General features: G+C 38.2%; 2 protein-coding genes across 3 annotated transcripts; one reads left to right on the forward strand and one right to left on the reverse strand.

Annotated features, from left to right (window-relative positions):
* Positions 1–570: 570 nt before the first annotated feature.
* On the reverse strand, positions 571–3,982 carry RWDD2B (RWD domain containing 2B). Its single transcript, XM_074159897.1, has 5 exons — positions 3,933–3,982; positions 2,950–3,168; positions 2,785–2,852; positions 1,719–2,084; positions 571–1,008 (listed from the first exon to the last, which is right to left on the reverse strand). Exons 2-5 carry the CDS (start codon positions 3,154–3,156, stop codon positions 771–773), a joined length of 879 nt encoding a protein of 292 aa, XP_074015998.1. The 5' UTR covers positions 3,157–3,168; positions 3,933–3,982; the 3' UTR covers positions 571–770.
* USP16 (ubiquitin specific peptidase 16) lies at positions 3,747–24,420 on the forward strand. 2 transcript variants are annotated; one of them, XM_074159877.1, is made up of 18 exons: positions 3,747–3,881; positions 5,971–6,090; positions 8,451–8,629; positions 9,286–9,389; positions 11,875–11,978; positions 13,741–13,922; positions 14,658–14,750; positions 15,428–15,558; positions 15,933–16,020; positions 16,892–16,970; positions 17,884–17,975; positions 18,752–18,808; positions 19,964–20,131; positions 20,735–21,407; positions 22,079–22,170; positions 23,396–23,482; positions 23,812–23,968; positions 24,075–24,420. In XM_074159877.1, the coding sequence occupies exons 2-18, from the start codon at positions 6,030–6,032 to the stop codon at positions 24,197–24,199; spliced, it is 2,472 nt and encodes an 823-aa protein (XP_074015978.1). In that variant the 5' UTR covers positions 3,747–3,881; positions 5,971–6,029; the 3' UTR covers positions 24,200–24,420. The 2 variants fall into 2 exon arrangements, with proteins under 2 accessions (XP_074015978.1, XP_074015986.1); XM_074159885.1 differs by lacking the exon at positions 3,747–3,881 and adding an exon at positions 4,099–4,149.
* The last annotated feature ends 1,810 nt before the right edge of the window (positions 24,421–26,230 follow it).

Consider the following 26,230-nt stretch of genomic DNA (forward strand, 5'->3'; position numbering starts at 1 on the left):
ACTGCTTTCCAGAAGATCCATCCCATCTGTTGCCCCAGTTTGGAGTGCGCTGTCAGGGAGCCCAGACCTTGGTCGGCTTCTGCTTTAACGTGAGCAACCAGACTGGGCTCCTCAGCTACGGATATAGTGGAGCTACCAGAGGACTGCTCTTAACCTTTCTTAACACATGCTTTTACCTACGGAAAATTCTTACGCCTTAAAGTAAGCATCCTAGCTCATCTTGTCTGCATGTGGCTTTTGTGAACTTGCTCCCTCCTTTTTTTTTGTTTTGTTTTTTTTTTTTTTTAAATAAAACATTAATATCCTGGCTTAACATACTTTCAGGTAGAAAGTAGAAGAAAAGATTGTATAAAAATTCTTCATGTAGTGTATGTAAACAGTAACAAATAATGTAAACATCAGATTTCCTCTCCTGAGATATCCACACTTGATTTTTGTCTCTTATTCATATGCTCATTCACTAGAAATCCATTCATTCATCTATAATTCTGTAACTGCTTGGTAAGTTATCAAATGTATTTTCTTTCTTTGTAATTAGGTATGTACCCTAAATGCTCTTAAAACCAGAAAGTGTATAAAGCATTCATTTAGTCATTTTCATTATTCAGGATTTCACTAGATACTTGTTTTCATTGAAAACTGGATTCATCACATAAACCATGAATTATTAATTCCCTCTCTGATCAGCTGTGGCAGAACAGCTAAGGAATCTGTTACGAGGATCAACTTACAAGCGTAGGCACTTGGACCTGTGGTGGTCTTCAATTCCTTCAATGCCCTTCAACCCCAAAGTACATTTGAAAAATGTCAGCACATCCTTTTTCTTCTAAAAAACGATATAGCTGCCCCAAATCCATATGATTTCCTCTGGAACCATGTGCATCGAAACATTTTTCTTCCAAAGTGGGGAACTTCCTTTGTTGCTGAATCTCAGCATGCCCTCCACCTTCCAAAGAAATGTCTTCTCTGTGCCGAATGAGAATTCTTTTCCACGTTAACTTTCTTACTCTGAAAGCAATTGGAGAAATATGAATCTATAAAATAAAAACTGTTTTTAGAAAATACTATCAAATAGCTATTATCACAGAAGCCAATAAATTCCATTTGTACATATATGCTGACAGAGATAATGGATCCCTAGCTGGTCATAGAAATACTACTTACGCATAAACATTCCCATAAGCAGGAGCTGGTTTCTTTATATCTCCCCAGGATTCAAAAACCTCAATGCTATCCCTCACAAAATAATTGAAGAAGATGTGGTTTCAATTTCAGTGCTCACTTCTGCCTTGTGTGTGCTAAGAATTCTCATATTCTCATACTCTCTTAGTGGTTATAATCAAACAGCAATGTTCATTTAGTCTGCACCATCCAGAAGTTTAAATGATGGGAGCAGAATAAGACAGGAATGTAAAGCGATATAACAGCATACGGTATCTAACGCGACTGGGGTACTGCAGTCCATCGCTATACAACTGAAATACAGAGGAAGGTAAAACAGAAATGAATGTGCACCATGCATTACTAGTAGCTTTGATTGCTGAACCAAGAGTACAGTGGATATTCAGAGTTGCAAATATGTTAGGACAAACACAAATACTTTGCAGACTTTTATAGGTTGGAAGGTGGTTGGATTTCACATCTTCTGGCCACACAGACAACGTGAAACATGCAATATTCTAACTACTAATGGCATTTAAGTACAAAGAAAAACTAACCTTGACCAGAACTCTTCACAACTACTTTGTAGACCTTCTACACAAACAACACCTGGTTTCCCTGGCATGCAAAACCCTGACAGAGAAAGTTCCTTGGCCCAGTCAATAATATTCTTTCTTTTTTGTTTGTTGTAAATGTGATGACTATAGATCCACAATCGAGTGAACACGGTGTCTTCTGACTGCATGGCATTTGATGTTGTCACTGAGGAAGAAGAAAGCTCTTTGTCAATGTAAGCAGCTGCATGGTCTTTCACCCATTCCCTTGCACTCAACATGCAGGGCTCACCACTGCAGTTTTGCATCAAATATGCTTTTAGGTCAGAGTTCAGGTGAATCTGCTGAGAGCGGCTTAATAATGAAGACCTAAAGAAAAAGAAAAATATAAATGCAGTTGTAATATGCTTACAATTTAGCATGTTTGAAAAACAGTTTTACTTCAAGCTGTCAAAAAATCAGGCCATATTTAGATGGTATGCACTTGCTATCGATACTTAAGTCATATTAGCTATGAAAATGTCTTCATTGCTATTTAATTGGTGTGCTAACTCTTGAGCTCATATATAGTACTAAGAATCTGTAAATTAAAATCAAGAAAAAGGTACTTGAAAAGTAAGTACAGTGACTGAACTAATTTCCTGTAATATGTAAGGCTACTTCTTTAAACAGAAATCTTCCAACGAAAAATAACAGAAACCTGGGAGTAACAGCATTTTGACAAGGGAAGAATAAGACCATTGACTAACTTTTCACTTCTTTAGTTAGTATTAAGCCCTGTCAAAATGGACAAGTTTCTCTCTTCTTGAGCATCAGACCTAAGAGTATCTGCATGTAACCCTTCTGTACAGAAGATGGCACTCTTCCACAGGTTTCCCATTTTTCTTACTTGCTGAGGACACCAGAGAAATCATAACCTTGGAGACCTTTTTCTTCAACATTTTTGTCCATCTGGCTTAATTTGACAGTAAACATCAAAAAAGAACTGGTTTTTTCCTCTAATAACTGTATTTATGTAGTACACCATAGATTCTAAATGTTTTTATTAGCTGTACTTTTAATGCCATACCTCACAGTAATTTCTGGTAGAACAGTTGGATATTTAAATGGTAAGGCACAGGCCATAGCAAATTCCACCTAAAAGCAAATGAACAAATGTTCAGTTCAGGTAAGCCCTAAAATACCACAAAATAAAAATAAATAAATAAATAAATAAATAAGGTGTTTACTGTACCATAGAGGTATTGGAAACCTCTGGCTTAACATTCAGTATAAACTGAACTTTCGAAGATGGCATCTCTGCAGACTCATTTTCAACATAGTGCTTTAGTTCTGCTAGAGCCACCTGGTCAGTCACAATGAACTCTTCCTCATAAGGAAACATGCTGGAGAGTAAATCTAATTCTGAAATTTGTATCTCAGCTTCTTCTCGATTAGTCATTTCTGTTGTTTCCTAAGCAAAGAAGAAATTGGGGAAGAAAACCAGGACTTGAATATGGAACGAAGTTCATTAACTACCCCCATGTAAATCATATTAATCCTTATAACCACGTCCATCAAAATTAAATTATGTACGCTGCGCAGCTGGAAGCATGGAGATACTCCGTGACAGCCCATGAGGTTACCATCGCCCTGAGATGGGACAGGGACGTGGTGGTGTGCCACCAAATGATAGAATCGTCTAGGCTGGAAGGAACCTTTAAGATCATCGAGCCCAACTGTTAAGTGCCAAGTCCACCACTAAACCGTGTCCTTCAGCACCGTGTCTACCTGCCTTTTAAATACCTCCAGGGACGGTGATTCCACCACTTCCCTGGGCAGCCTGTTCCAACGCTTGACAACCCTTTCTCTCTCATTAGGCCGCACTTATGGGGGGCGGCTCGGCTGCAGCTCCCCACACCGGGCGCCCACCGCCACCCCCGTGGGACAAGCGCAGGGCGGGGTGGGGGGTGGGGGAGGTGGCCGCGCATGCGCCGATACGCGTCCCCGTTCCCTCGGCCGCCCTTCCCGGCCGTATCCTCACGGCCCCACAATGCAACGCGCCGGAAGCTCGCATGGCAGCCGGTAACTGTCGCTTCAACAGCTCCGGGAATGAGGTGAAGCTGTCGGGTTGCCCCCCAGACGGAGCCATGCGCCAACAAGCTGTTCGCCCCGCGGCACTGGCAGGTGAGGGCCGCCCCCCCGCCCCCACCTCGGCTCCCGCCATCGCGGTCCTACCGCCCCGGCCGCCCGCCTCCTCCGCCCTGGGACTCACTCCGCCGCCGCGCCGCAGCCTCCGCTCCGGTTGGGGCACTCGGCTTTCCCTATTGGCTGCGGTGCATGTCAGCCAAGGCACGGGAGGCGGGCACGGGCCAATAGGAAGCAGGCAGGGCGGTACAAGTGCCGTGGGGTGCGCGGTGGAGGTGAGCACGCGGGTGGCGCGGCCCGGGCTGGGGTGAGTGAGGCGACGGGACGGGACGGGACGGGACGGGACGGGACGGGACGGGACGGGACGGGCGCCCAGCCGGGTTGTACCGAGTCCTGGGGCGCACCTGATCCCGGCCGCTGTCCTCGGGACAGGGAGTGTCGGTTCCCCGCTGGCGACGGGTGTCCAGCGGAGACTTCGGGGCTCGGCCCCGCCGCCTGAGAGGGGCGCCCCCTCACCCCGCCGGTTTCCCAGGCGAGCCTCTGTGGGGGTATTGTGTTTTTCCCCTCGAGTTTCCAACTGGTGCAGGTGCACTGTTCGTCGTTTGCAGACCGCTCTTGTTAAAAATAATAATGAGAAATGACTAAAACACACCACTGTTTTATTGCTTTAGGTTTGCAGCGCTTTCCCTCGTGCGTCCTGTCCCGCGGAAAAGGCTGGTGAAGAGCCTGTCAGACAGGTCTGGCCAGCAGTGGGGAGGGTCAAGTTAAGGTGTTGCTGCTGTCCTGTCCCCCTGGCAGGAGTACAGTCAGTTGGGGATGGATTTTAACGGCTTAGAGTTGTTCGTATAAGATCTAATGTAGCTTTTTTGCTGAAAAGTATGCTGTTAGGAGTCTGTTGGATGAACTGTTGTTTCTTTCTCTGAACAAATGGCATGCTAAGTTCAAAAAGTTGGTAATTCAGTTCTCGATGAAGTGGCTACCACTTACCAACTGGGTAGTCTGTCATTTAACAACTGGGTGATTCGCCCTAAAAAATCATGCTTTGAAAAGATTTGTCATACAAAAAGCCCTCAATGGGTATCGTGCCTAAACACTTCCTGACTTAGTTTCTGATTCTCTTGAGCTGGCTTCGTTTTTCAGCTGTGACAGCTCCGGGCAGGCAGCTGTTCTCCGGGGCAGGTGTGCTGCTGAGTACAAGCTTAAGAAATGGTTTTGAAAGGGCGGATTTTACAAGTCAGATTTAGTGCTGTGCTAACGTGTTTATGGGAAGAGTGGGCAACAGGGTTAGGCTAGCCTGCAAAGACTGCATAAGGCTGCAGAGACTTGATTTTGAACCCTTTTAGCTTGCATGTTTCCATTGTATAGCATGTGTCAGTTTTTAAGTTTACCTGATCTTTTTGAATGTTCTTCTGTGAGGTAAGGCACAGGGTCTTACAGGGGCTACAGCCCAGAAGCTAAAAATGTCCTACCATATGTGCAGTAGCCAACTTTTTGGAGGCAAGCACTTGGCTTACAATTTTGTAGTGGTAGATCAACCCTGTCTAGAAGGGTTTAAGGCATACCAAATAACAGGTCCTGTCTGAGTTATTTGCTTGATATGTTGGGAAAACAATGATAAATCTCCCCCAGTGAAGAACCAGAAAAATCTGAACTCCCATTGTCTGTGTATCTTCAGATATGTTAGAGTGTTTGCCTGTATCAGACTTCATCAAAGATACAAGGAATTTGTGGTAAAGAAAACTGGAAGATTGTAATCGCAAAAACCTTGAAGATTTAATTGGGACAAACCCAATTCTTCTTCGTAAAATCCCTGTGTTAATAGTTAGTTAAAGTACAAGTCCTAAAGATTTATAGGAACTTTTGATACTTAAGTTTCCCATCTTGTTCTCTTGTGCAATGCTTTTGATTTAAGGTTTTAAATCACTTGGTTTTTATAATTTACACTGTGATCTTGCTTCAACAACAGTTTTGTCTTAAAGTATAATTAATTTATTTTCTTTTGAAATTGTCCAATTAAAACAAGTTAATTCAGCTGAAGGGACACCTTAGCCATAGAAATAACTTACAGTTTAGCAATGAACAAGTAAAACAAAAACCTGGTTTCTAATTTACTCTTTTTCTTTGCTAGGTCACTGTTTCATGTAAGAAAAATTACTTCATGTGGGAAAAAAAAAAAAGACTACAAACATGGGGAAGAAACGCATCAAAGGCAAAACTGCACAGTCTGATGAGTCTCCAGATACGCTAGGTATGTTTTCTCAGAGAAGTCTGTGGTCCTAATGTTTGTTTTAACCTCAAAGAGGGCTTGAAAACTCATTATTATTAGAAGGCCTTTACACTAGTCACTGGCTTTGAAGTCTCATTTAAAAAGTGAGGATTTGTATAATTGAAACTGAAGTCTACCAAGAAGCATTAGTGTTGCTACTTTTCTAAGTATGCTATAAAATAGTAATCCTGTCTAGAAAACCAGGATTATTTTCTGGTTTTCAAGAAACTCAGACACACTGTTCTTTACTGATACACAGATCATATTGAATCATCTAAAATTCCTCAGAGTATAAAAGGTTTATAGAGTCAGCTGCTAAACTTGTCATGGTAGGTTTAAGTAGCATTTTCCTAATTAAGCTTTTGTTGCAGAAGATTCTTGCTTCAGCAAAAGAGATTGCGATGAAGATATTTCTCTGAAACCTTTTGTCTTTACACTAGCAACTAACTTACTTCTGGCCCTGGACACAGCTCTCTAGTCATAGTGCTTTTTGGTTAAAACTTCTTTCTCTTCCTTGCCTTCTGTTCCTTTAGAGAAAATCCCAAACTGTTACTGTTATCCTTCTAGCTCTACTGGGTCTCACCCCTGTGTTGCTATTTTATTTGTTGTCTTGTTTACCCTGGTTATTCTAGCTCTTGTTACTGCTTGTGCTGTGTAGCATTCTCTTCTACTGCCTTGTCTGCAAGGTCACAGGTAGTGTCTTGCCCATCTTTTTTGTTGATCCTCACTGGGGAAACGTGTTGAGCCATGCTAATTAAGCTGGGAGAGAGAGCAGTTACAGTTTTAGCCAAGACTTTCTCTTTTTTTTTTTTTTTTTTTTTTCCTTCCCGGAGTCAAGATCAATGTCTGCTATGACTGTTCTTCATTTTTCTCCAGAAAAAAAAAAGAACAGTTATGATGCAATTGCTAATGGCATCTGACGTCTTTGGCTAAAAATAAGCTAGCCTCTTTACAGTCCTGTAAAGCCCCAAATATAAACTAGGACTGATCATTGTGAATAATCTCACTGTATAGTAGTGGCCAATATACAAAATATTTTTTTTTAAAAAGGCAGTTTTGAAGTTGTAGATGAAGCTTGTGTGTTTTAAAAAGGTTTAAAGAATGCATCTAAGTATCTGTATTTGGCACTTATTGGCTAGTGTTTGTACTGTGGTAAAATCCTGTGATCTTGTACAGAAACAGAACCATAGGTACAAAACTTCTCACCAGTTTCGGCTCATGCTGAGAAAAGTTTGCTTTCTTGAGGCTGTAATCTTGCATATGGTCCTCAACAAAGATTCAGAGCTGTTATGCTATCTGTGCAATAAAAATACCTTTGTAGCAAAGGATTTAAGACAGTTGAGTTATGTAAACAGCTATGTAATTCTCAATAATGGTTTCACAGAAATGTGATTTATTTTTTTAAAAGCGTATTAGGTACATACGCTTTTTTGTTTTAGCATGGGTTTGTTTACTCTGTACTTTTTGACTTCTGGGGTAAAGGAAAAAAATTAAATATGTTCCTCATTTTTTTATTTGGAAGAACTTGAATCTGTTTGCATATGCATTGTCTGTCAATTGCAATTTCTCTGTACATGACTTAAGCTTACAGGCAGCTTCTCTTCACTCAAGTGACAGTATAGCCAATAACCTTAAAGATGAAACAAAAAATAAGTTAGATACTTATACTCCTGATAGTAGCTCTTAGCAACAGATGCCTATTCTTGGTGTAACAATTCTTATCAGAGTTTGGTAAAATAGATGGAGTTCACACCAGGCCCAGAAGATGCAGCTCCAGGTACAGTGTAGTATTGTAGTGCAAAGTGATAACAGTATGGGTTGGATGACTCCGCCATTCTTTTTTTACCGTAGTCCGCAGCATAATTTACTGAGGCAGCTCAACTGGAAGCATAACCTCCATAATCTCCACTTTTATAGGCCAGCCAGGTGCTGCCTTGGTGACTGGGAACCGTGGCAGTGGGCTGTGGCAGCTCCCTGGGAGGTGTGGTTATCATAACGCCACAATAATAGAATCCCATAGCCTGGCACAGTAGGTAGGTTTGTATCCAAAGATTTTTGTCCACTCTTCTGACTAGATGTAGATTTGAGTGATACAGCGAGGTTTTTGGGTTTGGGTTTTTTTTTTTTAGTAATGCAGTAGTTTAGGATGCAGCAAGAATATCCCCAGAGTCTGAATGGGGGTAACAGAGGGTTCCTTTCTGATACATCTGCTAAATTGTCAATGTTTCTTTGGCTCTAGAAAGGCTATCCTAGCTTCTGGATTGCTGCCTGTGTCTTTGAAGCCTAGAGACATTTGCATTTTTTATGATGCCTACATCCTTCTTGTGCTTTCTGTTTTGTAGAACCTCCGTGCAAGCATATTCGTAAAGGACTGGAACAAGGCCATCTGAAAAAGGCACTGGTGAATGTGGAATGGCACGTTTGTCAGGACTGCAAGGCAGACAATAAGACACAAGAGAAGTCTGAGGAGGAGACTGACGAAAGCCCTTCAATATGGTTATGTCTAAAATGTGGCCATAGGGTATCTGTTGTTTTGTTGTTAATTTGTCTTAATATCTTCCAGTGTGTCATAATACAGTGGAACAAGATAGCTTCTAATTAAACTTTTATATTCTCTCTTTTTGTATTTCAAAGGTGGTGCAACATAAATGATTTGATATACTTTATTGTGATAAAAATTGTCTGCTTTGAATTGCAAATGAAGTGCTTAGAAGCTTGGCACAAAAGCATTTAGCAGACTTAAGGCTAAAACACCATCTTGAGAACTTATGTTCCTAAAAAGTCCAAATTATTTTGCTAAGAAAATAAATTTCTGTTAATGCTCCTAATTTTTGATTTTTACAATAAGATCTTGTGCTAACATTAGTTTATTAAACTTAGAACTCTGCACGCTGAAGGGGTTTTTGGTATTTTTCTGCTTTGTTCTTCAAGCTGTTCAAACTGGAATTTGTAAATTAGATATTCAGTCCCCAAGCCACTTCTATAGTTTTTCTGCACCCAGTAAGTTACTTGTGTCTCTGCAGAAGTAAGTGGCTTGAAGTAGAGACCCATCTGTTCATCCTAATTAGTTTAACATAATCAGTTTTCATTTTAATACTTTGTTTATACTCTGACTTTATGTATGTTTCATTGATAGTCAACTGGATTTTGTGACACTTCTGGTTATCAACATTATAGGGCTGTGGCAGAAATTCTCAAGAACAGCATGCCTTAAAGCATTATACGACGCCGAGATCAGTTCCTCATTGTTTGGTTCTCAGTTTGGACAACTGGAGTGTGTGGTGAGTTTGTCAGGCAACAGTTATAAGACATAGCTAGAGGGCAGCAGAGACTGGGATATGATTTGCGTGTTCTTTTCTTTATAATTTCTAGGACTTATCTCTAGAAATTTATAAAGCATTTCCACACACAAAATTCCCAGCAATCTTTGAGATTTGCTGAATAAATATTACTTGTAAAATTTATAACTAGAAAGTTTTCATAATTGACATTGAAATTGATCAACTAGTAAATGCTGTTGACTTCATGTTTTATTGCTTTTACTTGGTCAGAATACTGACGTGTAGAAACGTATGTCATTACATAGGTCTAAATTTTAACTTTCTTAACTTGATAGAAGCTACTTTCTTCTGATGCACAGTTAGTGACAAACTTAATTAGTTTTATTTTCCTAATAAGTATGACTTCTTAATACTTAAGAAGCACAACTGTAGAATTACAAGATGCTGCTGGATCAGTCAATACAAATTCTGTCTCCCTGGTAGTTCTTCCTTCTCTTAAAAGGAATTCTCCTGAAAGGGATATTCTTAAAAGGAATAGCATGTTTCTGTATAAGGGGAAGCTTTAATTTTCCAAACTGTGCCATAGAGAAATACTGTGCCTTACATAAAGAGTTTTCATTTTGCTTTGTTACCTTTTCCAAAAATTATTTGTCGTTATGTTAATTCTATATAACATTACCTATTTACTTGATCATATTTAGTACTTTTATATGCACTGGTAAGTATTTTTATTGAACTCTAGAGTAGAAATGGACATTAATAATATATATTACTAATTAGTGAACTTATTTTGTGATTTTTAAATAAGTTTTAAAATTATGATTTTAAAGGGCTTTATTTCCTCTGTTGTAAAACTTACGTAGTTTTTAAATCAAAGTACTTGCAAATGAGAGGAAGCTGCCTAAGTAAGATATTCTGCTTCCTCCAAGGATTTCTTGGTTGTACAAATTTGCACAAGAAATTATTCAGAGATTGATATATTGGGTATAAATTATTGTTACAAATCAAACCTACAATCAAGACCTTTATTTCACAGTGGACTTAGTACATAAAAGCAAAAGCCTTTTTTATCAGAATTTATTAATGCTATGAATGTATGAATAAATTTCTCTATAGTGTGCATGCATATGTGGTTGAAATTGGACTTGAATAGTACCTGCAAATGGTTAAAAGAAAACGTTTTGAATGTGGAGAGAAAGAGGAGAGTTCTAGTAATTCATTAAGGTCTACTCTTCTGGGATTACAACAAGTGCTAGTGTATGTATTTTCAGTACTGGTATGGCTTACCAGTTGGATCTGCTTAATGTTTTTGCCCCACTGATCAAATAGACATCATTGAAAATACTTATTTCCGGTCCCTTGATTCTTCCAAGGCTTCCTATAAAAAATTTTTGATGAATGAAAGTTTATGATGTTAAAAATTGCCCATGGAAGTAACTGTCATTTGTTATTCCAGGAGTGAGAATGCCTATTTTTGTAATTAACCAAACACACAATAAATGCATTCTTAAGAGATCCAAAGGTTGAGCCAGTTTTTTCAGTGAGACATGAAGAAATGTGAAAATTGTAGCTAATTCCAGGGATGATAGAGATTTAGGGAAGCACTTTCCTGTAGACTTCTGCTGCTTTTAATGTCCGAAAACAGAGTCTGACTTATGGTGATCCTGAAATCTGCTAAATGCGTTTGTGCCTAAGAACTGTAATCGGTGTGTTTCAAAGTGCAGAAGTATTTGCATTCTCTTCAATACCTTTTGTCACCTCTTCAAAGAGCTGATTGGGCAGAGCTATGAAATCAGCACATAAAACTCTCCCTCGGCTGTATGTGTTCTGGCAGAATTTTACTCTTATTTGAGCCTTTGTCACTGCAGCTTCTGACACAATTTTGTTTAGAACAGATTAGTGGCCTAATGACACAGTTCTTTGCTCATAAAGAGACAAATAGCTTTATATCAGCAACAGAAGAAGATATATAGAAGATATAGAACAAAGAAGATATAGCTTTATATCAGAACACAAGCATGCAGGACTAATGGATAGCACTGATTTCTTTCCGATACAAGTTAAACATAACGAATACTTGCTTGACTAGAATAGTCAAAATATTTTTCCATGTCATAACATTCGTAAGTCATTTCCTTTAGGGCCTGATAGCTTAGTTTCTTGATTTTTTGTTAAAATTTTGTCTGTGTTTATTTTTCTTGCAGACTAGGTTTCTAAGCACATCTTTTACGGGTCTAATTTATATTTGTAAACTGAAAACTCCAGTTGCTGAAATCATTTAGTAAAGATAATTTTTAAACTTTTTATTTTCTTGATTAGAAATGGATGGAACTCTTCTCTAAGACTTCTAAATCTTAAAATAAATCTTGTACTTCTATAACTTTTTGTAATTAATTGTATCAAACAAGCAAATAGGCTAGGTTTTCTTTAAACAATAGAAAAAAAATAAGATTAATTGTTTTTCTTTTTGGGGGGGCGGAGACAGGTGCTACATATGCGATAATGAAGTCCTGTATAAAACTTCAACCCGATTGGGTCAGACTGTGGATTATGTTAGAAAACAAGTTTATACTGACTCATCACGTACAGGTAAGTAACTTTAGTATGTCTACAGTAAATAAGAAAGCCTCTTAAATGTAGGAGACAGTACTGTAAACCAAGAATATACACTAAATTAGATTTAAGTACTGAGGCTAATTTCTTTTTTTTTTTTCCTTTGTCAGAATTCTGATAACAAGTAACATCCTATCCCATTAACCTAATTGAACGAAGATTTTGCTCAGTGTCCTCTAAACTTTTACAGACCAGAAATATAGGAATAGAAGGGAAAAAAAAGTAGAATTTTACTGTGACTTTATTTTTTCTTAAAATGTGACTTTTGGTTGCTCTAAGAGTAAGGAATTGTCTTTCAGTACTTAGACGTGCTGTGTTTTCCTGTGTCTTGAGGTCTGAAGGAAGAAAATTGTCATTGCTTAATGATAATTTGATTTGATTTTTTTAAAAGTATTTTGGTAGGTATTTATGAATGTATCAGCTGGAATGACTAAGTCTCCAGCTGTTGCAGCACATTTCCTAATGGAAGGAGTATACAAAAAGATTTGTCTGCTGGGTCTGAACATTTAGTATAGGTAGCTGCAGTACATTCAAAACTCTGTAAAACAGCATGTTCATCCTGCAGTCTGTCTGCAGAACGTGGTTTAAAAGGAAATGAATGCAGCAAAAAACTCCAGTTTACACACTGGCAAAACTGGTTTTGTACAAAACGTTTCCACTGGAAAATTTGGAAGAATTTGCTTATCAACATAAATGGTATAATTCATGGCTATCAAAAATTCCAACACCATCCTCCATTTGGTTGAAGTTATAGCCCCTTGGGAAATAGATCACGACCATCCAGCAATGCCAAGTAGCTATCTCTGAATATTTGTTCAGGAAGCAGCTGAGGTTTTCCCCCAGGGACCAGAACCTTTGAGTGGTTTTGGTCAGTATTTCCCAGGTACGTAGTTCTCTGCATCTAGTATTTCAACTTCATATTGATTGCCAGAATTTTCTTCTTGGGTGTGGACTGAAAAACAAATGAATACCTGTATGCAGTTGTGTGTTCCATCTATTGTTGTCCGTCCATCTGTTTCTTGTTCATCTGCAAAGATTGTATTATCTGTTTTCCTTGCTTTCTCTGAGCTGGCATTACTTGATTTTAAAGTTAATCTTGGCTCACAGCACTACTTATCAGAAACCTTATCAATAGTAGACTGCCAAACTGGCAGAACCAGTGTGAGCATTATTCTGAAAATTGCCTGGAATTCTCTTATGTTTTTATTAAACAGGTCATTGAAATCTTGAGCTATACGCTGAAGTAATTTTGGGGAAAATATATTTAACATGTCTTTAAGAATATAAACATTCCAGCACTTCATTTCAGGCAATAGTGCCATGTCAAAAGGGATATTATCTCAGATGCCATCTTGCTGGATGCTTTATAAAGCCGTAACGTAGGTGATTTTGCAACAGGAATGAAATTTCAGATAACGCATGCAGAGTTTCAGAGATTGTCAGCGTGAATGGCTTGTGGGCCAAGTGGCATGTTTAAATTCTATGCTGATCTGAAATGGTATTTCAGGGGTTTCTTGACACGTGTTTGTTTGTTTGTTTTGTTTCTTTTTTGACTCCTGTTTCCTAGGCACTTTAAGAACCTAAACAAGTAGGTTTACATTTATGCACATTTATACAATTACAGAATTAATTATCACGTTTAAGTTTTAAACATTGCAGTTTGCTGCTGCCTCTTACTTTTTTGTGACACATTCCCTGTTACTGGATTAATGTGGTATGGTTTTTTTCATTATTTCAGTAGAAAAACAACAAGAGAACAAAGAATTTGAAAATAAAAAAGTAGAAAAAGACAGCAAAAATGAGCACGAAAAAGAAGTCTCACTTACAGAAGAGAATTCCCATTCAAGTACTAACTTGGAAGTGGCTGTGAAAGGACTTAGTAACTTGGGGAATACATGTTTCTTTAATGCAGTGATGCAGGTATGGTACAGTACTTACTCCTGCTCATAAAAAAAATTTGAATAGCAAAAGTGAAAAAGAAAACAACCCACAACAACCCCATTCCCAGTGTTGTACAATGACTCAATGAGAATGTCATTTTTGTCTGCCAAGGTTGATGGTTTCATTCTAAAAATAGTGTGTTGGCCCAAAGAAACATGAAGAAATGGAGCTGCAGGTCCAGACTTGCTGTAAGGGAAGATATAACAAACTGCTCTGTCTTTGAGGGACAGCAAGTTTCACTGATTTATATAGATAAAGCACACAAACTTCCTAGTTCAGTAAAAAAAAAAAAAAAAAAAAAAATAGTCCGGCACATCACCTTTGCTGACCTCTTAGAGTATAAGAGGTTATAAGGGATTAAAACGCAAGACCATGGGTGTTTACCGAAACACAAAATCTCATAATCAAATTTAAATTTAAAACAAGTAAATATGCATACTGCATTTTACCTTTTGATTTTTGGAAACAGACACTAGCAAATAGGCAAAATACCAGTATAGAAGAAGTAGAAGAATAGTACATTTAAGGTTTTTGCAATCTAGTCATACATGTAGAGGATGTTTGGAAGTCCCATTAGCTGTACGGAATGTACCTTTAACAGTTAAACAGCGTTAGAGTTTCTGGAGTGGTAGTTACTACTCTAGTTCTGTGTTTGGGAAAAATAAATTGCTGCTGATCTGGTTGATACAAATGTCTGTCTTTTATGTTCTACAGAATTTGTCACAAACTCCAGTCCTGAGGGAGCTGCTTAAAGAAGCTAAAATGCCTGGCACAACAGTTAAAATTGAGTCACCTGAATTATTCATGGTATATACGCTTCAACCTTCATAGTGTTTCTCCCTGCCCTTCCAATCTGTTAAAGAAATAAGCAATACTCTTCTCTGGATTTTTAAAGCTGTTTCAGCTAAATACTAACAAGATTAAGGTGTAAAATCAGTGGGAACTTCACCATTGACTTCCATCGAGCTGCTTGTGAAGTCAACGGAGGTCTTTCATTTAAAGTGAAAGAGCAGGGATTAAAAACTCTTCGTCATCGTCGAAGGAGTACTTATGTTACAATTAATTTATTTAAAGGATGAAAACGTGTAACTTCTGCTATAGTGTCACTTGTCAAAATGCAAAATGGGAAATGAGATAATGTCTTCAGTGTTAACTTAAATAATGCACCTATTACTGTAGTTAGAGATTTGGATGGGAAAGAAGGGTTGTGCATTTTAAGAAATTGTATGTTTTTTCCTAGTAAAAGCAAAAAATCCAGAGTTGCAACTAAGCAATAAATAATTATTAGCCCAATTATTCTTAGCCCAGTGTTTTGGTATCATCTCATGAGAAACCATGTGTTGATTGGTTTTGTCAAGCTAACTTACTGCTGTTTCAAAATTTTCTGTATTCTATTGTATAATAATGTTTTCAAGAACCAAAGTGTTTAGATAAGGAAAAACCAAATTAACGCAAAACAACTTTGTTGCTTTTGTTTAAAACAGGAACCTCAGCTGATAAAACTAGATCAACCAGGTCCTTTAACACTAGCCATGTATCAGTTCCTGACAGAAATGCAGGAGACGAAAAAAGGGGTAGTCACTCCTAAGGAACTCTTTGCTCAGGTTTGTAAAAAGTGAGTATCTGTACAATTGTGTGTCATAGTGAGTATGAAAAAAATTTTAGTTGTTTAAAAAGGTCAGTTTTCTCTCTCTTTTTTTCTTGAACTTATATCAGGGCATATAAAATTTGTGTAATACTTAACAAGTTTTGAAAGAGGACAGAACAAAATATAAATTAATAGAAGTAAAATGAAAGATATTCATTGACATATTCTGATTAGCAAGCTTCATATTTTTAGAAAATACCGTATGTAGACACTTGCTGATTTCATGTACATACATGCATGCAGGAGGCTTTGTCCTTTTGTGTCTGGTATGATATTTTTTTTTTTACTTTGTCTTTCTCTAAGTTTAGTTTTATTTTACATTTTATTGTTCTGTTCACCAGAGCAATACGATTTAAAGGTTATCAGCAGCAAGACAGTCATGAATTACTTCGTTACTTACTTGATGGAATGAGAGCAGAAGAAATCCAAGTGAGTGCTAATTTCTTACTTGTGCATACCCTTCTTCTTCATACCCCAGACCAAGACTTTTCCCTCTGCTGAGGGGAGAAAGAACGTTCTTCTGAGATGCCAACCTCTAGAGTGGTTTGTGCTGCCCATAGCGCTTCCTTGCGGCAGATGAGCAACAGAGCTGTAGAACCAGGCAGCCTCTAAGCAGTGGGGTTGTGAAGGAGCAACTGTGGCAATTACTGTTTTCATTTAACAAAACTGTTCAAAGAAATAACTTTCTTTGTGGCCTGTATCTCTAACATAGATTGCATGTATTGTTTAAGTTTCTAAGGTAATGATATTTTCTGCCTTTTCGGATAGCAGTGTACTGTTTATGCTCTTCTAATAAAATCAAATAGGATTCAGTTCAGTAGTTCAGTTGTGCTTGCTCTAAAGAACTTTTGTTAATTCAACACTTTTAATATAATTGTCTGTTGTCCTTCAAAAGTAGATTGACTTGTCCAAAACTGATGTACAAAAAGTGGGTTTGCAGTATGTGTAGTTACCCTAAAGAATGTCCTTTTTTTCTTAATTTCTGAAATGCCTGAGAGTTTATTTGTGGAAATTCCATGAGGTTTTTTGCCATTTTTAATTTCAGAAAGTATTTAACCATTACACTGATTTTCTTACATACTAATTGCAACATTACAGTTGCAAGCTTGTTTCTTGGTTATTTTTTTAGTATCTGCAGGAACTATTTTGTGTCTGTACTGGCAGTGGTGTTGTTTTTATTGATTCTCTTAATTGGTGAAGATTAAACTTTTTCCTCAATCTGAAACATTTTGTAAAACAAACTAGATAACTGAATTAGTTTAGGAAAATTTGCAGTGTGTATTTGTTTTGAAAATTTCAGCAAATAAGTGGTGGAATACTGAAGGCGCTGACTGATTCTAACAAACAAAATGAAGAAGAACTTAAAAAGAAAATCAAAGGTAAAATACATGTTTCTGATGTTGTGCTAATTTAAAATATTCTGTTTCACTGAAGTACTCAACACAACACTAATAGTATCAACTAAAAGATACGTGTTTAATTGTACAACTTTATGCATCTCTCTCAATATGTATGTCTAGAATATAAGGCTCAATAGTGTTAGTCTCCTCATTTAAATGTCTTCCTGAACTTGGTGGTGTTTCCTTCTTAACAGTGTAAGAGAGAGTTGATTCTATAGCCATTATATGTTAAAATATTTTTGGGTAGTGTTTAGTCATTCAAATATTATGTAAGAAATTAAAATACTAGCACATGAATGTGATGGTTTATTCAGTCTTAATAGTCCGTAGTTATTTAGCAGTGGTATAAAAAAAAAAAAAACCCAAACCAAACAAAAAACCAATGAAGAGAAGAATTTTTAAACTTTTCAACATGACTTAGATTAGAAGATGAAGAGCAAATTTAAATCCAGACTATGTGCTACACTGAAAATATAACTTGAGGAAATCAGTTTTGTTTGTAGGACACCAATAAAGACAAAGGTTGGTGCATACTTTTTAGCGTCAGACAGTTTGAGTTCAGTCCTGAGAGAAAACAGGAACTCTTACTGGGATGCAGTGTTTCTGAGAAAGAAGGGAAATGCATTTGAGTTGAGAAAGTGGTAAAGGTGTTGGTTCAGTCAGACTGTCTTCTGCAAATGTGTTTTTTGCCCCCGTTCCCTTGATACATGGAAGAATCTTAATTTAAGAATCTTACTGTACTTCCTGAGGCAAACAGAACAGGCCAACACGTTCCATCATAAATCTTGCATACTGTGTTCTCTTCTTTTTGTTTTATTTGGTTTGCCGTAACTAAATGGTTGCCGGTATATATAATATTATTAACTTTACTGTATACCTCGTCATTTTGCAGAATACGAAAAGAAAAAGGGAATGCAGAGTTTTGTAGATCGAATCTTTGGTGGAGAGTTAACCAGTACAATTATGTGTGAGGAATGCAGAACCGTAAGTAAACTGCCTGCTTTGACTAGCCTAGAGTATAATTTGATGTAATCGGCAGGAGAACCTCAAAGTAACAATATGTAGAGATAAATGAAATTGGAGAGGTTTGCTTCAGTTAATATGCTTCTAAGAGTTGACTAGCTGCATACTTTTCCAAGAGGGGCATGGTTTGGCTGGAATCGTTCTTGCTTTATGTTATAAAGCTAATCTTTCAGTCCCTTTCAAAAGACTTCCAGAAAAAGAGGTCAGCAACAGCAAGCTGCTTCTGCCAGAAGAATTTACTCTCAGATTCCTGATAAACACCTTCCAGTGATACAAATTATAGAGTGGATTAATTGTTCTGCTACCAGCAGTATGCTGCCAGGGGCCCTTTCCTTTTTCATCAGATGATTCGGTCTTTCCCTTTCCCACACTGGAATGACCATAGGATTGCCAGGAGAATAGTTAAGCAAGAAGGCACTACTGGGATAATGCATCCTGAGAATTAAGTAATTAAGGGTATTATTGAGTGGGCTAGGTGAATGTCATGACAAACTGCAGAATCAGTCTTATAGGCCCTAAGTTGGGCTTTCACATTCGAGGCCCCTAGAAAACCAAAATTTGTGAAAATATTCCTTTCTTATTTCTGTGGTAAAATGACTACTAGATTTTGGTCATGGCTAGCTGTTTGTGAAGGTAGATTCGGTGTGTTTTACATTTGTTGTACAAATAAGCCTATTGACAGCAAGGCAGCCACTACCAAACAAAAATAAATTGGACTTTTAAATCTTCATTTAAAGGTATCCTTGGTTCATGAGTCTTTCCTTGATTTGTCACTTCCTGTACTAGATGTTCAGGTAAGAAATTGTACATGCTTGCTTTTTGGCTTAGTTTTTGTTTACTTGTATGAAAACACCTTTATTATAAAATCATTGGGGAATGAATTTATTCACCTTTCTAAATGTCTCTTTTGAAAGTTAGAATTAGAAATTTGCCCTGAAAGACAGAGAATAAGACTTTCACGAGAGTCATTTCCCTAAGTTGTGGCTCATAAATTGTCTCTGGAAAATCTCTGGTAGTCTATTGGTGATCTTGTTGCTTTGTCAGTTAATGTTTCTAATGAGGACATGGGCTTAGGGAATAATCTAGTATGTTCAAATGTTGTCTCATTATTGTAGAAGACTGAGTTGCAAAGACCCGTGTTTCCCAACTCACCTTCAGTGATGTAAAACTGAACTAAATTCCATGGTGGTGTTGGGTGCCTAGTGTTTGCTTGAATGCTTTATTTATTTTACTTTTTTTGCATCCATTTTTCTGCACTGAGTGCAAGAACACTTCTCATAGTATTCAGGTTATTGAATAAAGTTAATAAAAATTGGTAGGATAATATGTGAATACTTATTCGATCAATATTCATTTATTTGATCAATCTCTAGACACTCAAAATACTTGATTTGCTTTGTTTTTCATATTGATAATGTGTATATGTAATATTTCAGATTTGTTATGTAGCACTGCTCACACAAAAGCTAATGAGTAAATATTGAAATGAAACCCCCTCAGCCAAAGGGATATTATGTCTTCTGCGACGAACAAATTTCATTTTAGCAGAAACAAACGAGTTCTGTGGCAGGCAGTTCAACGGAAAATCTCTTCACGTGTGCAAAATGTTAGTCTTCAGTGCATTTAATGAGATTTACATCTGTTAGAGACAAAGGTAATGTTGCTCCTTCACAGGTTGAGAATTCAGCCCTTGATAGCCTTACTTTTTCATACTGTTTCGTTCTGCAAGTCATTATTTTACAGGGACTCCCTCTGGAGTGAGACACCCCTTTTGTAAACATTAGGGTGACATAAACGAGTTAGTTGTATGTTACAGTCACTAAAATATTATATCTTGAGCTGAAAAATTAGATAACATCCCAACAGTTTTCTTTGGAATACTGTTTTGTTACTCAGGACAGTAACATCTCTATTTCTGTGGTTGTTTTGTGGCTTTTTGTTTGTTGTAGAAAGTAAAAATTACAAATGAGAAAAATGTTAAAAAAACCAAAGAAAAGGAATCTGAAGATGAAGAGGATAAAAGCAATGACTGTTACCTTAAGCAGAGAGATGAACCCCCTGGTACAAGTAAGCACCTTCAGAAAAAAGCAAAGAAACAGGCCAAAAAACAAGCCAAGGTTGGTTTTGATAAGTATTTCACTTTTACTAGTTAAGTACTTGCAGCTTCTGGTAAAACAAATTCTTCTTGCTTCCTCGGTTTAGACGGAGAAGGAGACAGCTTAGATTTTTCTCCTCGCTCAAATGCGCAATGGAAAAGACCAATTGTGTCTACATCTTTGCTATTAAGAAATTACATGCTCTGTTAAGAGTTGCTATGTTAGGAATAAGCTACTGTCTGGACTTTGTTGCCTGTCTGAAGTAGCATTAGTTTGTATCAGACAGCTGTTTTCCAGTCATTGACTGCAAGGGTATTCTCAAAACTTTAGAATACCAGCACAGGAAAGGATCAGTAAGATATATAGGGTGCCATTAGTTGTATTTTGAAGATATTGTGTAACAATGAGCAGTGGGAACTACAACGGAATGAGGATAAATTCAGTATTGGTTGAATCGATCACCTCTGATCATTAAATCATAGATTAGTCTTCACCCTCCCACCCTTCTCATCTATGGCATGCTACAAAAATTTTGATTAAAAAAAAAAAGGTAAGAAATGCGAAATATCATTTAAATTAGCTCTGTTTTTTGTATTCTTACATATTATGGATTCTAATTTGCAGATCCAACGCCGCCAGCAAAAACTTCAAGAAAAGGTGCTTCACTTGACAGATATCTGTGCAACTGAACAGTCAGAAAAAGATGTCGAGTATAACCAAGAGTCAGAGGCAGAAATTAACTCTGAAAATCCTGATACAAAGCAAGAAGTGGAATCATCAAGTGATTGCAAAGATCAGTGCTTAACTCAGAAAGATCTGAGTATAGAGGAAAGTAGTATGGAAGTTCAGAGCACACGTGAAAATACAGGAAAGCCAGAACAGGAGTGTGTAGAAAATGAATCTCTCGGGGATATCCCTATGGAAGGCTTAGATTCTCCTGTAACTTTTGTCAACGGCCTTGACAACCTGTCTTTGAAAGATGAGGATGGTGAAAATGAAGATGAGGAAGAGCTTGCTACTGACTTTTCAAAACTACACTTGGGTGCCAATGCTGAAGCTGATACAAGTACCTTAGATGACCTTCAAAGTGTTCATGTCAAGACATGTGAAGTATTGACTGAAGATCCAGAAACAGCATTTTGTACGCTCGCGAACAGGGAAGATCTGAACCCGGAAGAAGGTTCAATCTATCACTGTTTGTCTCAATTTACCCGTAATGAAAAACTTACTGAGACCAATAAACTACTCTGTGATGTATGTACACAAAGACATTATGGACCAAAGAAGAATATAAAAAGTATGACAAATTATCTTTTAAAATAAACTTTAAATATGTCCCTGTCTGCTGCTTGGGTGGGTGAGGGGGGGAGGTGTCCCTAGTGGGTAGGTTATGAGAACCTCTTTCACACAGATTAATACAAGTGAGTTCTTAATTGAGCAGAATAGGCTCACAAGCATAGGTACAGGATACTGCAGGACTGAAAAAGAACAGTGAGCAGAGGAGTGGGTATGGGCTTGGAGGTAGGGAAAGGGCATTTCAATCTAAAAATTCATTACGTGGATGGACATAGGGCTATTTAGCAGGTGACTTTTCTGTTCTTTCCTCAAATGTGAAAATTCTGCTGTGACAGTCATAGGGAAATCATGTTGGTGTTTGCTTAAAAGGCCATTAAAAGCAATTTTAATGTGATTTCTGATGATGAGAGTTGGAGAGAACAAGCAGGAATCCACCCTGCTTGTGCTGACGCTGCTCAGATGTGGTGTGAGCGGTTACTTTTGTGATATGGGATATGCAAGATGGCAGCTCTTGCACTGTTCATCATGTTAAAGGGGAACATTCAGTTTCTCAGTTGTTGTAGTAGAGGATGTTATAACAGTAGTAGTGAAAATAGTAGTAACGAGTGAAAATAATTTCTTTCTGCAACACTTGTTTAGATGTTAATTGTTGCTGGTTTTTCTTTTCTGCAGGTGAAAAGTACATTTATACTAATGCCAAAAAGCAGATGCTAATCTCTCTTGCTCCTCCAGTTTTAACTCTTCACTTGAAGAGGTTTCAACACGTAAGTAACAGGCTGATATTGCAAAAATGTGTATGTATATAATACCAGTTTAATATGTATATATACACATAGTAGTAGCTTAACTTAAAACTAATGTTAGCATATTTTCATTTCCTATAAGACTGTTTTGGTTTGGGTGTTTTTTTTCTTTTCTGGGGTTTGGAAGGCATTGGTGTGCAGTGTTGGTTTTTGTGGTGTTTGAGGAGTTGGGGCGTGTTTTCCTGAAAGAATATTCCATTAGTTACCTGGAAAACACTGTTTTGTGAGCTTATTTGCAATATATTCCCTTACTGTTGTTATTGCTTACTGTTTTAAGCAGTATTTTAGCACTAACTGTTTCTTGTTACTACAGAAGTTCATGGTCTCTTACATTTCAGTAAAAATAGAATAGGATCCTGTACTAAATGAATGTAACAAATAGGTCAGTAGAATTGGAAAGAGGATTCTGAGCCTTACTGAGGGAAGGGGAAAAAAAAAGGGGGATAAATGGAAAGCAATGCAACTCAAGTCTTATTTATAGACACCAAAGTAAAGTGGCTTACCTTTTTTCCAAATTATAGGAAAACTTTTAAATTACAGCTTTAGTTTTTCAAGAAAGAGAAAAGGAATGGGGATGGGAGACAGTGTTACCTCTTCTGAATTTAAAACTGTTCCGCATTTTGGTCAAAATACTTAAAAAATATAAGGGAGGTGACTTTAGGTAGATGAAAAGCAATTCCGCAGAGGAAATGAAAATGTGTAGCTTGTTCCAAGAGACTGTAACATGATGAAGGAAATAACATTTGCCACCTTCTCCTTTTGTTTTTCCGGTTTGATACTGGAAGATTATTTGAATAGGGTGGAAGTAGAAGTTACATCAGTTTTGACAACATAAAATTAGATCGTCAGGCATACTACAGTATCTGAGAAGCAAGAGATGTCCTCGTAGTTTCATAAGTACATTAGAGCTGATCCTTTTTCCACTTTTGCTACCATTAACTTACTGTAAGAGTGAGTTGAAGAGTCATCTTAACTTGTGCTCCAGTGCAGCAGGGGAGGCAAGGAGGTAATGCTGGGAAACTTTGGGCATTGGAGGAAAAAAAAAAGTTTTTTTCCCAATTTTCTGTAATGTAAAACTAATTTTGTATTGTTGAAACTTTAACCTGAAACATTTAGTAACTAAGCATGGTTTTAATATGCTACATTTTAACATTATGGTGTTTTCCTCTACTTTTGTCTGTTTAAGGCTGGATTTAATCTACGGAAGGTTAACAGGCATATCAAGTTTCCAGAAGTGATAGACTTGGCCCCTTTCTGTACAGTTAAATGTAAAGTAAGTGGAAAAACAATCAGATTCTCCTTTACTGTATTCTAATGGGCTTTCACAACCAAGCTGCTTAGCAGAATCTCTGTAGAATGCTTGTCAAGCTTCAGTTATTTTGTGTGATAAAACAAGATAACTTAAAAGTGCAACTTGTACTTGAGTCGGTGTAATTTTGCTGATCATAGTTGTAGTGCTTGCGTGAGTCTGTAACAACCAGCTTCTCTTTGCTTTGCTTTGTTTGCTGATGAAAGGTGAAGTTGTTTGCATTTTTTTTAAAAACCTTTAAAGGTTTTAAAACCCAGTACCTGACTGACATACCTAAACTTTTGCTTTTATAGAACGTGGCTGAAGGGAATACAAAAGTACTGTACTCTCTCTATGGAGTTGTTGAACACAGTGGAACAATGAGGTCTGGGCACTACACTGCTTATGCTAAAATGAGAAGCATGAACAACCATCTCTCTGATCTTGTCATTCGAGGACAGTCTCCTCAAGGTAAATAATTAGAAATATTTTACAAATTATTTCTTACTGCAGAACAGCGATAGGACTGCTTCAATTCTTTGTCATAACTTTTACTCCTAAATTCTTCCTTTCACAGCTTTAGAAACTGAACCGGTAAAAGGGCAATGGTTCCACATCAGCGATACCCACGTGCAAGCCGTGTCTGCATCGAAAGTGCTGAGCTCGCAAGCTTATCTCCTGTTCTATGAGCGACTGCTGTAACTAACTCGTCTGAGAAGCCACCTCGATTGTGCAGCCATCCTCGAGTGGTCTGAAAGAAAGCAGAGACTTGCAAATCGCGTTGCTAAACGTTGGAGCTACTGTCTACAACTGCAGGAATATCCTTTATGCTTGTTAGACACACTGACAAATGGTTAAATTATACTTTTTCCAATGTTTTCACTACTTTTAAATAAATAAAGGTTTTTTTGTTTCAAAATTACAGCTCTGAGCTTCTATGAAGTAATTTATTTGTTGGCACAGATGAGCGACCGCTGCTTTTAGTTTCCTGCAAGTGCTATACATCTCAGCCAGTAACTCTTTCACTTTAAAGGCATCAGCCATAATTTTGAACTATAGTTATCTCGGCTATCATCTTTTCCATGTGTATTTTAGGACTGGGTTCCCAGCATAAGATGATGTTCCTTCCTGCACATCTTAGAGCTGAGACAAATTCAGCATCAGCTGTCTTTCCACTGTTGCTTTATGTCCAACAGGGGAGCCCACAGTTTGAAAACTCTAGGAGTTGTTTTGCATGATGGGAACATTATGGTGGTATTTTGGCAAGGCTGAGAGCTCAGATCTCACTCCTTTTTTGCACTGGAAGGGTAAGAAAACTAGTCCTGCAGTGACTTGCAATTGTAAAGTTCTCTTCTCCACAGTCCTTCACATTTGCTTTCACGTAAATAACATCTTGGCTCCTCCGTGCTAGAGCAGCAGCTGCTCGCATTCAGTGCATTTTTCGTAACAACTTCTGCTAAGAAAATGGGCAGCCTTATGTATTCTTGTTACCCTCACAGCCGTCGGCAGTGGCACTTGCACAGCTGCCTGTATCAGTATGCCAATCCTTCTGAAAACTTGCTGAGTTTATTTTTCAGCCACACCAGCAACTGACTATAGGGCGCGTGTTAGTGGAGCTGTTGTAGGGCAGCCTTATTTAGGCATAAGACAGTTCCAGACTGGATTTAGCCTTCCACTCCCTTCTGGCTGTGAAGTAGAGCAGCACTGGCAAGAGTAGTAAAAGAATTAATTATTGAAGTGGCTTGAATTTCAAGTGCAGTTCTTTCAAGCTACTCTGAGAGACACAAGTGGTTTACTTTCCAAGAAGAATCTTAACGGGGGGACTTCAGCTGAAAGATTCCAGCACTCCGTATCATGTTAATTACTGCTGCTCAGCATTTATTTTTAAGGCCATTAGAATGAGATGTCGTTCACTGCTGTCCGGCTGCTGTTTTGAGAGCGTAGATACTCTTAAAAGGGTGAGGATGAAATGGATGCATGCAACAAAAATAAATGTAGGCATAGACCTGCAACCATATTTAATTATTTCAATGCTCCTTTGGCTTTTTACGTTGGATAAGGTGCGCAATTAAGAGCACAAAGAGCTGCACCAGTTACAGATGCTTTCCTGAAGTTACAAGCTCACGGTCAGTCTCCTTCATCCACTGTACTAGCTGCAGGCATCAAGATGGTGGGCGAGCTGCAGATGTGGTCTCTCTGAGGAGAGGCCAGGCCTGCCTGATGCTGGACATGGCTGGCTTCAACAAACCCATCCAGGGCATCTCAGCCAAGATAGTAGCAGCTTGAGGAAAGCCTGTGTAAGCAAGCTAAAAATGCTGCCCAGGAGTGAGGGGGAAAAGTGTGAGAAACAGCCCTGCGAGCACGAAGATGAGGAGGATCTCCAGGCAACTGAGCATAGATCCCTTGCAGCTCCTGGAGAGACCATGCTGGACCATGCTGTCCCCTGTGGCTCATGGAGAGAACCATGCTGGACCTCAACACTGCAGCCATGGAGGACTCCACGCCAGAGCAGATGGATGTGTGCCTTGGAGGCAGCTGCAGCGAGGAGCTAGAAACTGCAGCCCGGGGAGGACCGGTGGACTGTAACCTACAGAGGATTCCCATGCTGAAGCAGCTCATGAAGGACTCCCCGTGGGAGGGGAAAAGGGTGCACAGACAGGAACGGCAAAGAGGAGCTGTTACAGACTGACTACAGCCCCCATACCCCACACCAGAGGTAGAGGAGTTAGGAGC

The sequence above is a fragment of the Numenius arquata genome, chromosome 1, assembly GCF_964106895.1.
Source record: "Numenius arquata chromosome 1, bNumArq3.hap1.1, whole genome shotgun sequence".
NCBI lineage: Eukaryota > Metazoa > Chordata > Aves > Charadriiformes > Scolopacidae > Numenius > Numenius arquata.

Excerpts from the sequence above, each read along its gene's own strand:
- RWDD2B (XM_074159897.1), bottom strand. The coding sequence starts at position 3,156 with ATGACTAATCGAGAAGAAGCTGAGATACAAATTTCAGAATTAGATTTA. Across the intron at positions 2,853-2,949 it reads AGGTTTCCAATACCTCTATG|GTGGAATTTGCTATGGCCTG; the intron begins GTACAGTAAACA and ends ATTTGCTTTTAG. Across the intron at positions 1,009-1,718 it reads TGTGAAGAGTTCTGGTCAAG|AGTAAGAAAGTTAACGTGGA; the intron begins GTTAGTTTTTCT and ends AATTGCTTTCAG.
- USP16 (XM_074159877.1), top strand. The coding sequence starts at position 6,030 with ATGGGGAAGAAACGCATCAAAGGCAAAACTGCACAGTCTGATGAGTCT. Across the intron at positions 13,923-14,657 it reads TCTTTAATGCAGTGATGCAG|AATTTGTCACAAACTCCAGT; the intron begins GTATGGTACAGT and ends TATGTTCTACAG. Across the intron at positions 18,809-19,963 it reads TTCCTGTACTAGATGTTCAG|AAAGTAAAAATTACAAATGA; the intron begins GTAAGAAATTGT and ends TGTTTGTTGTAG.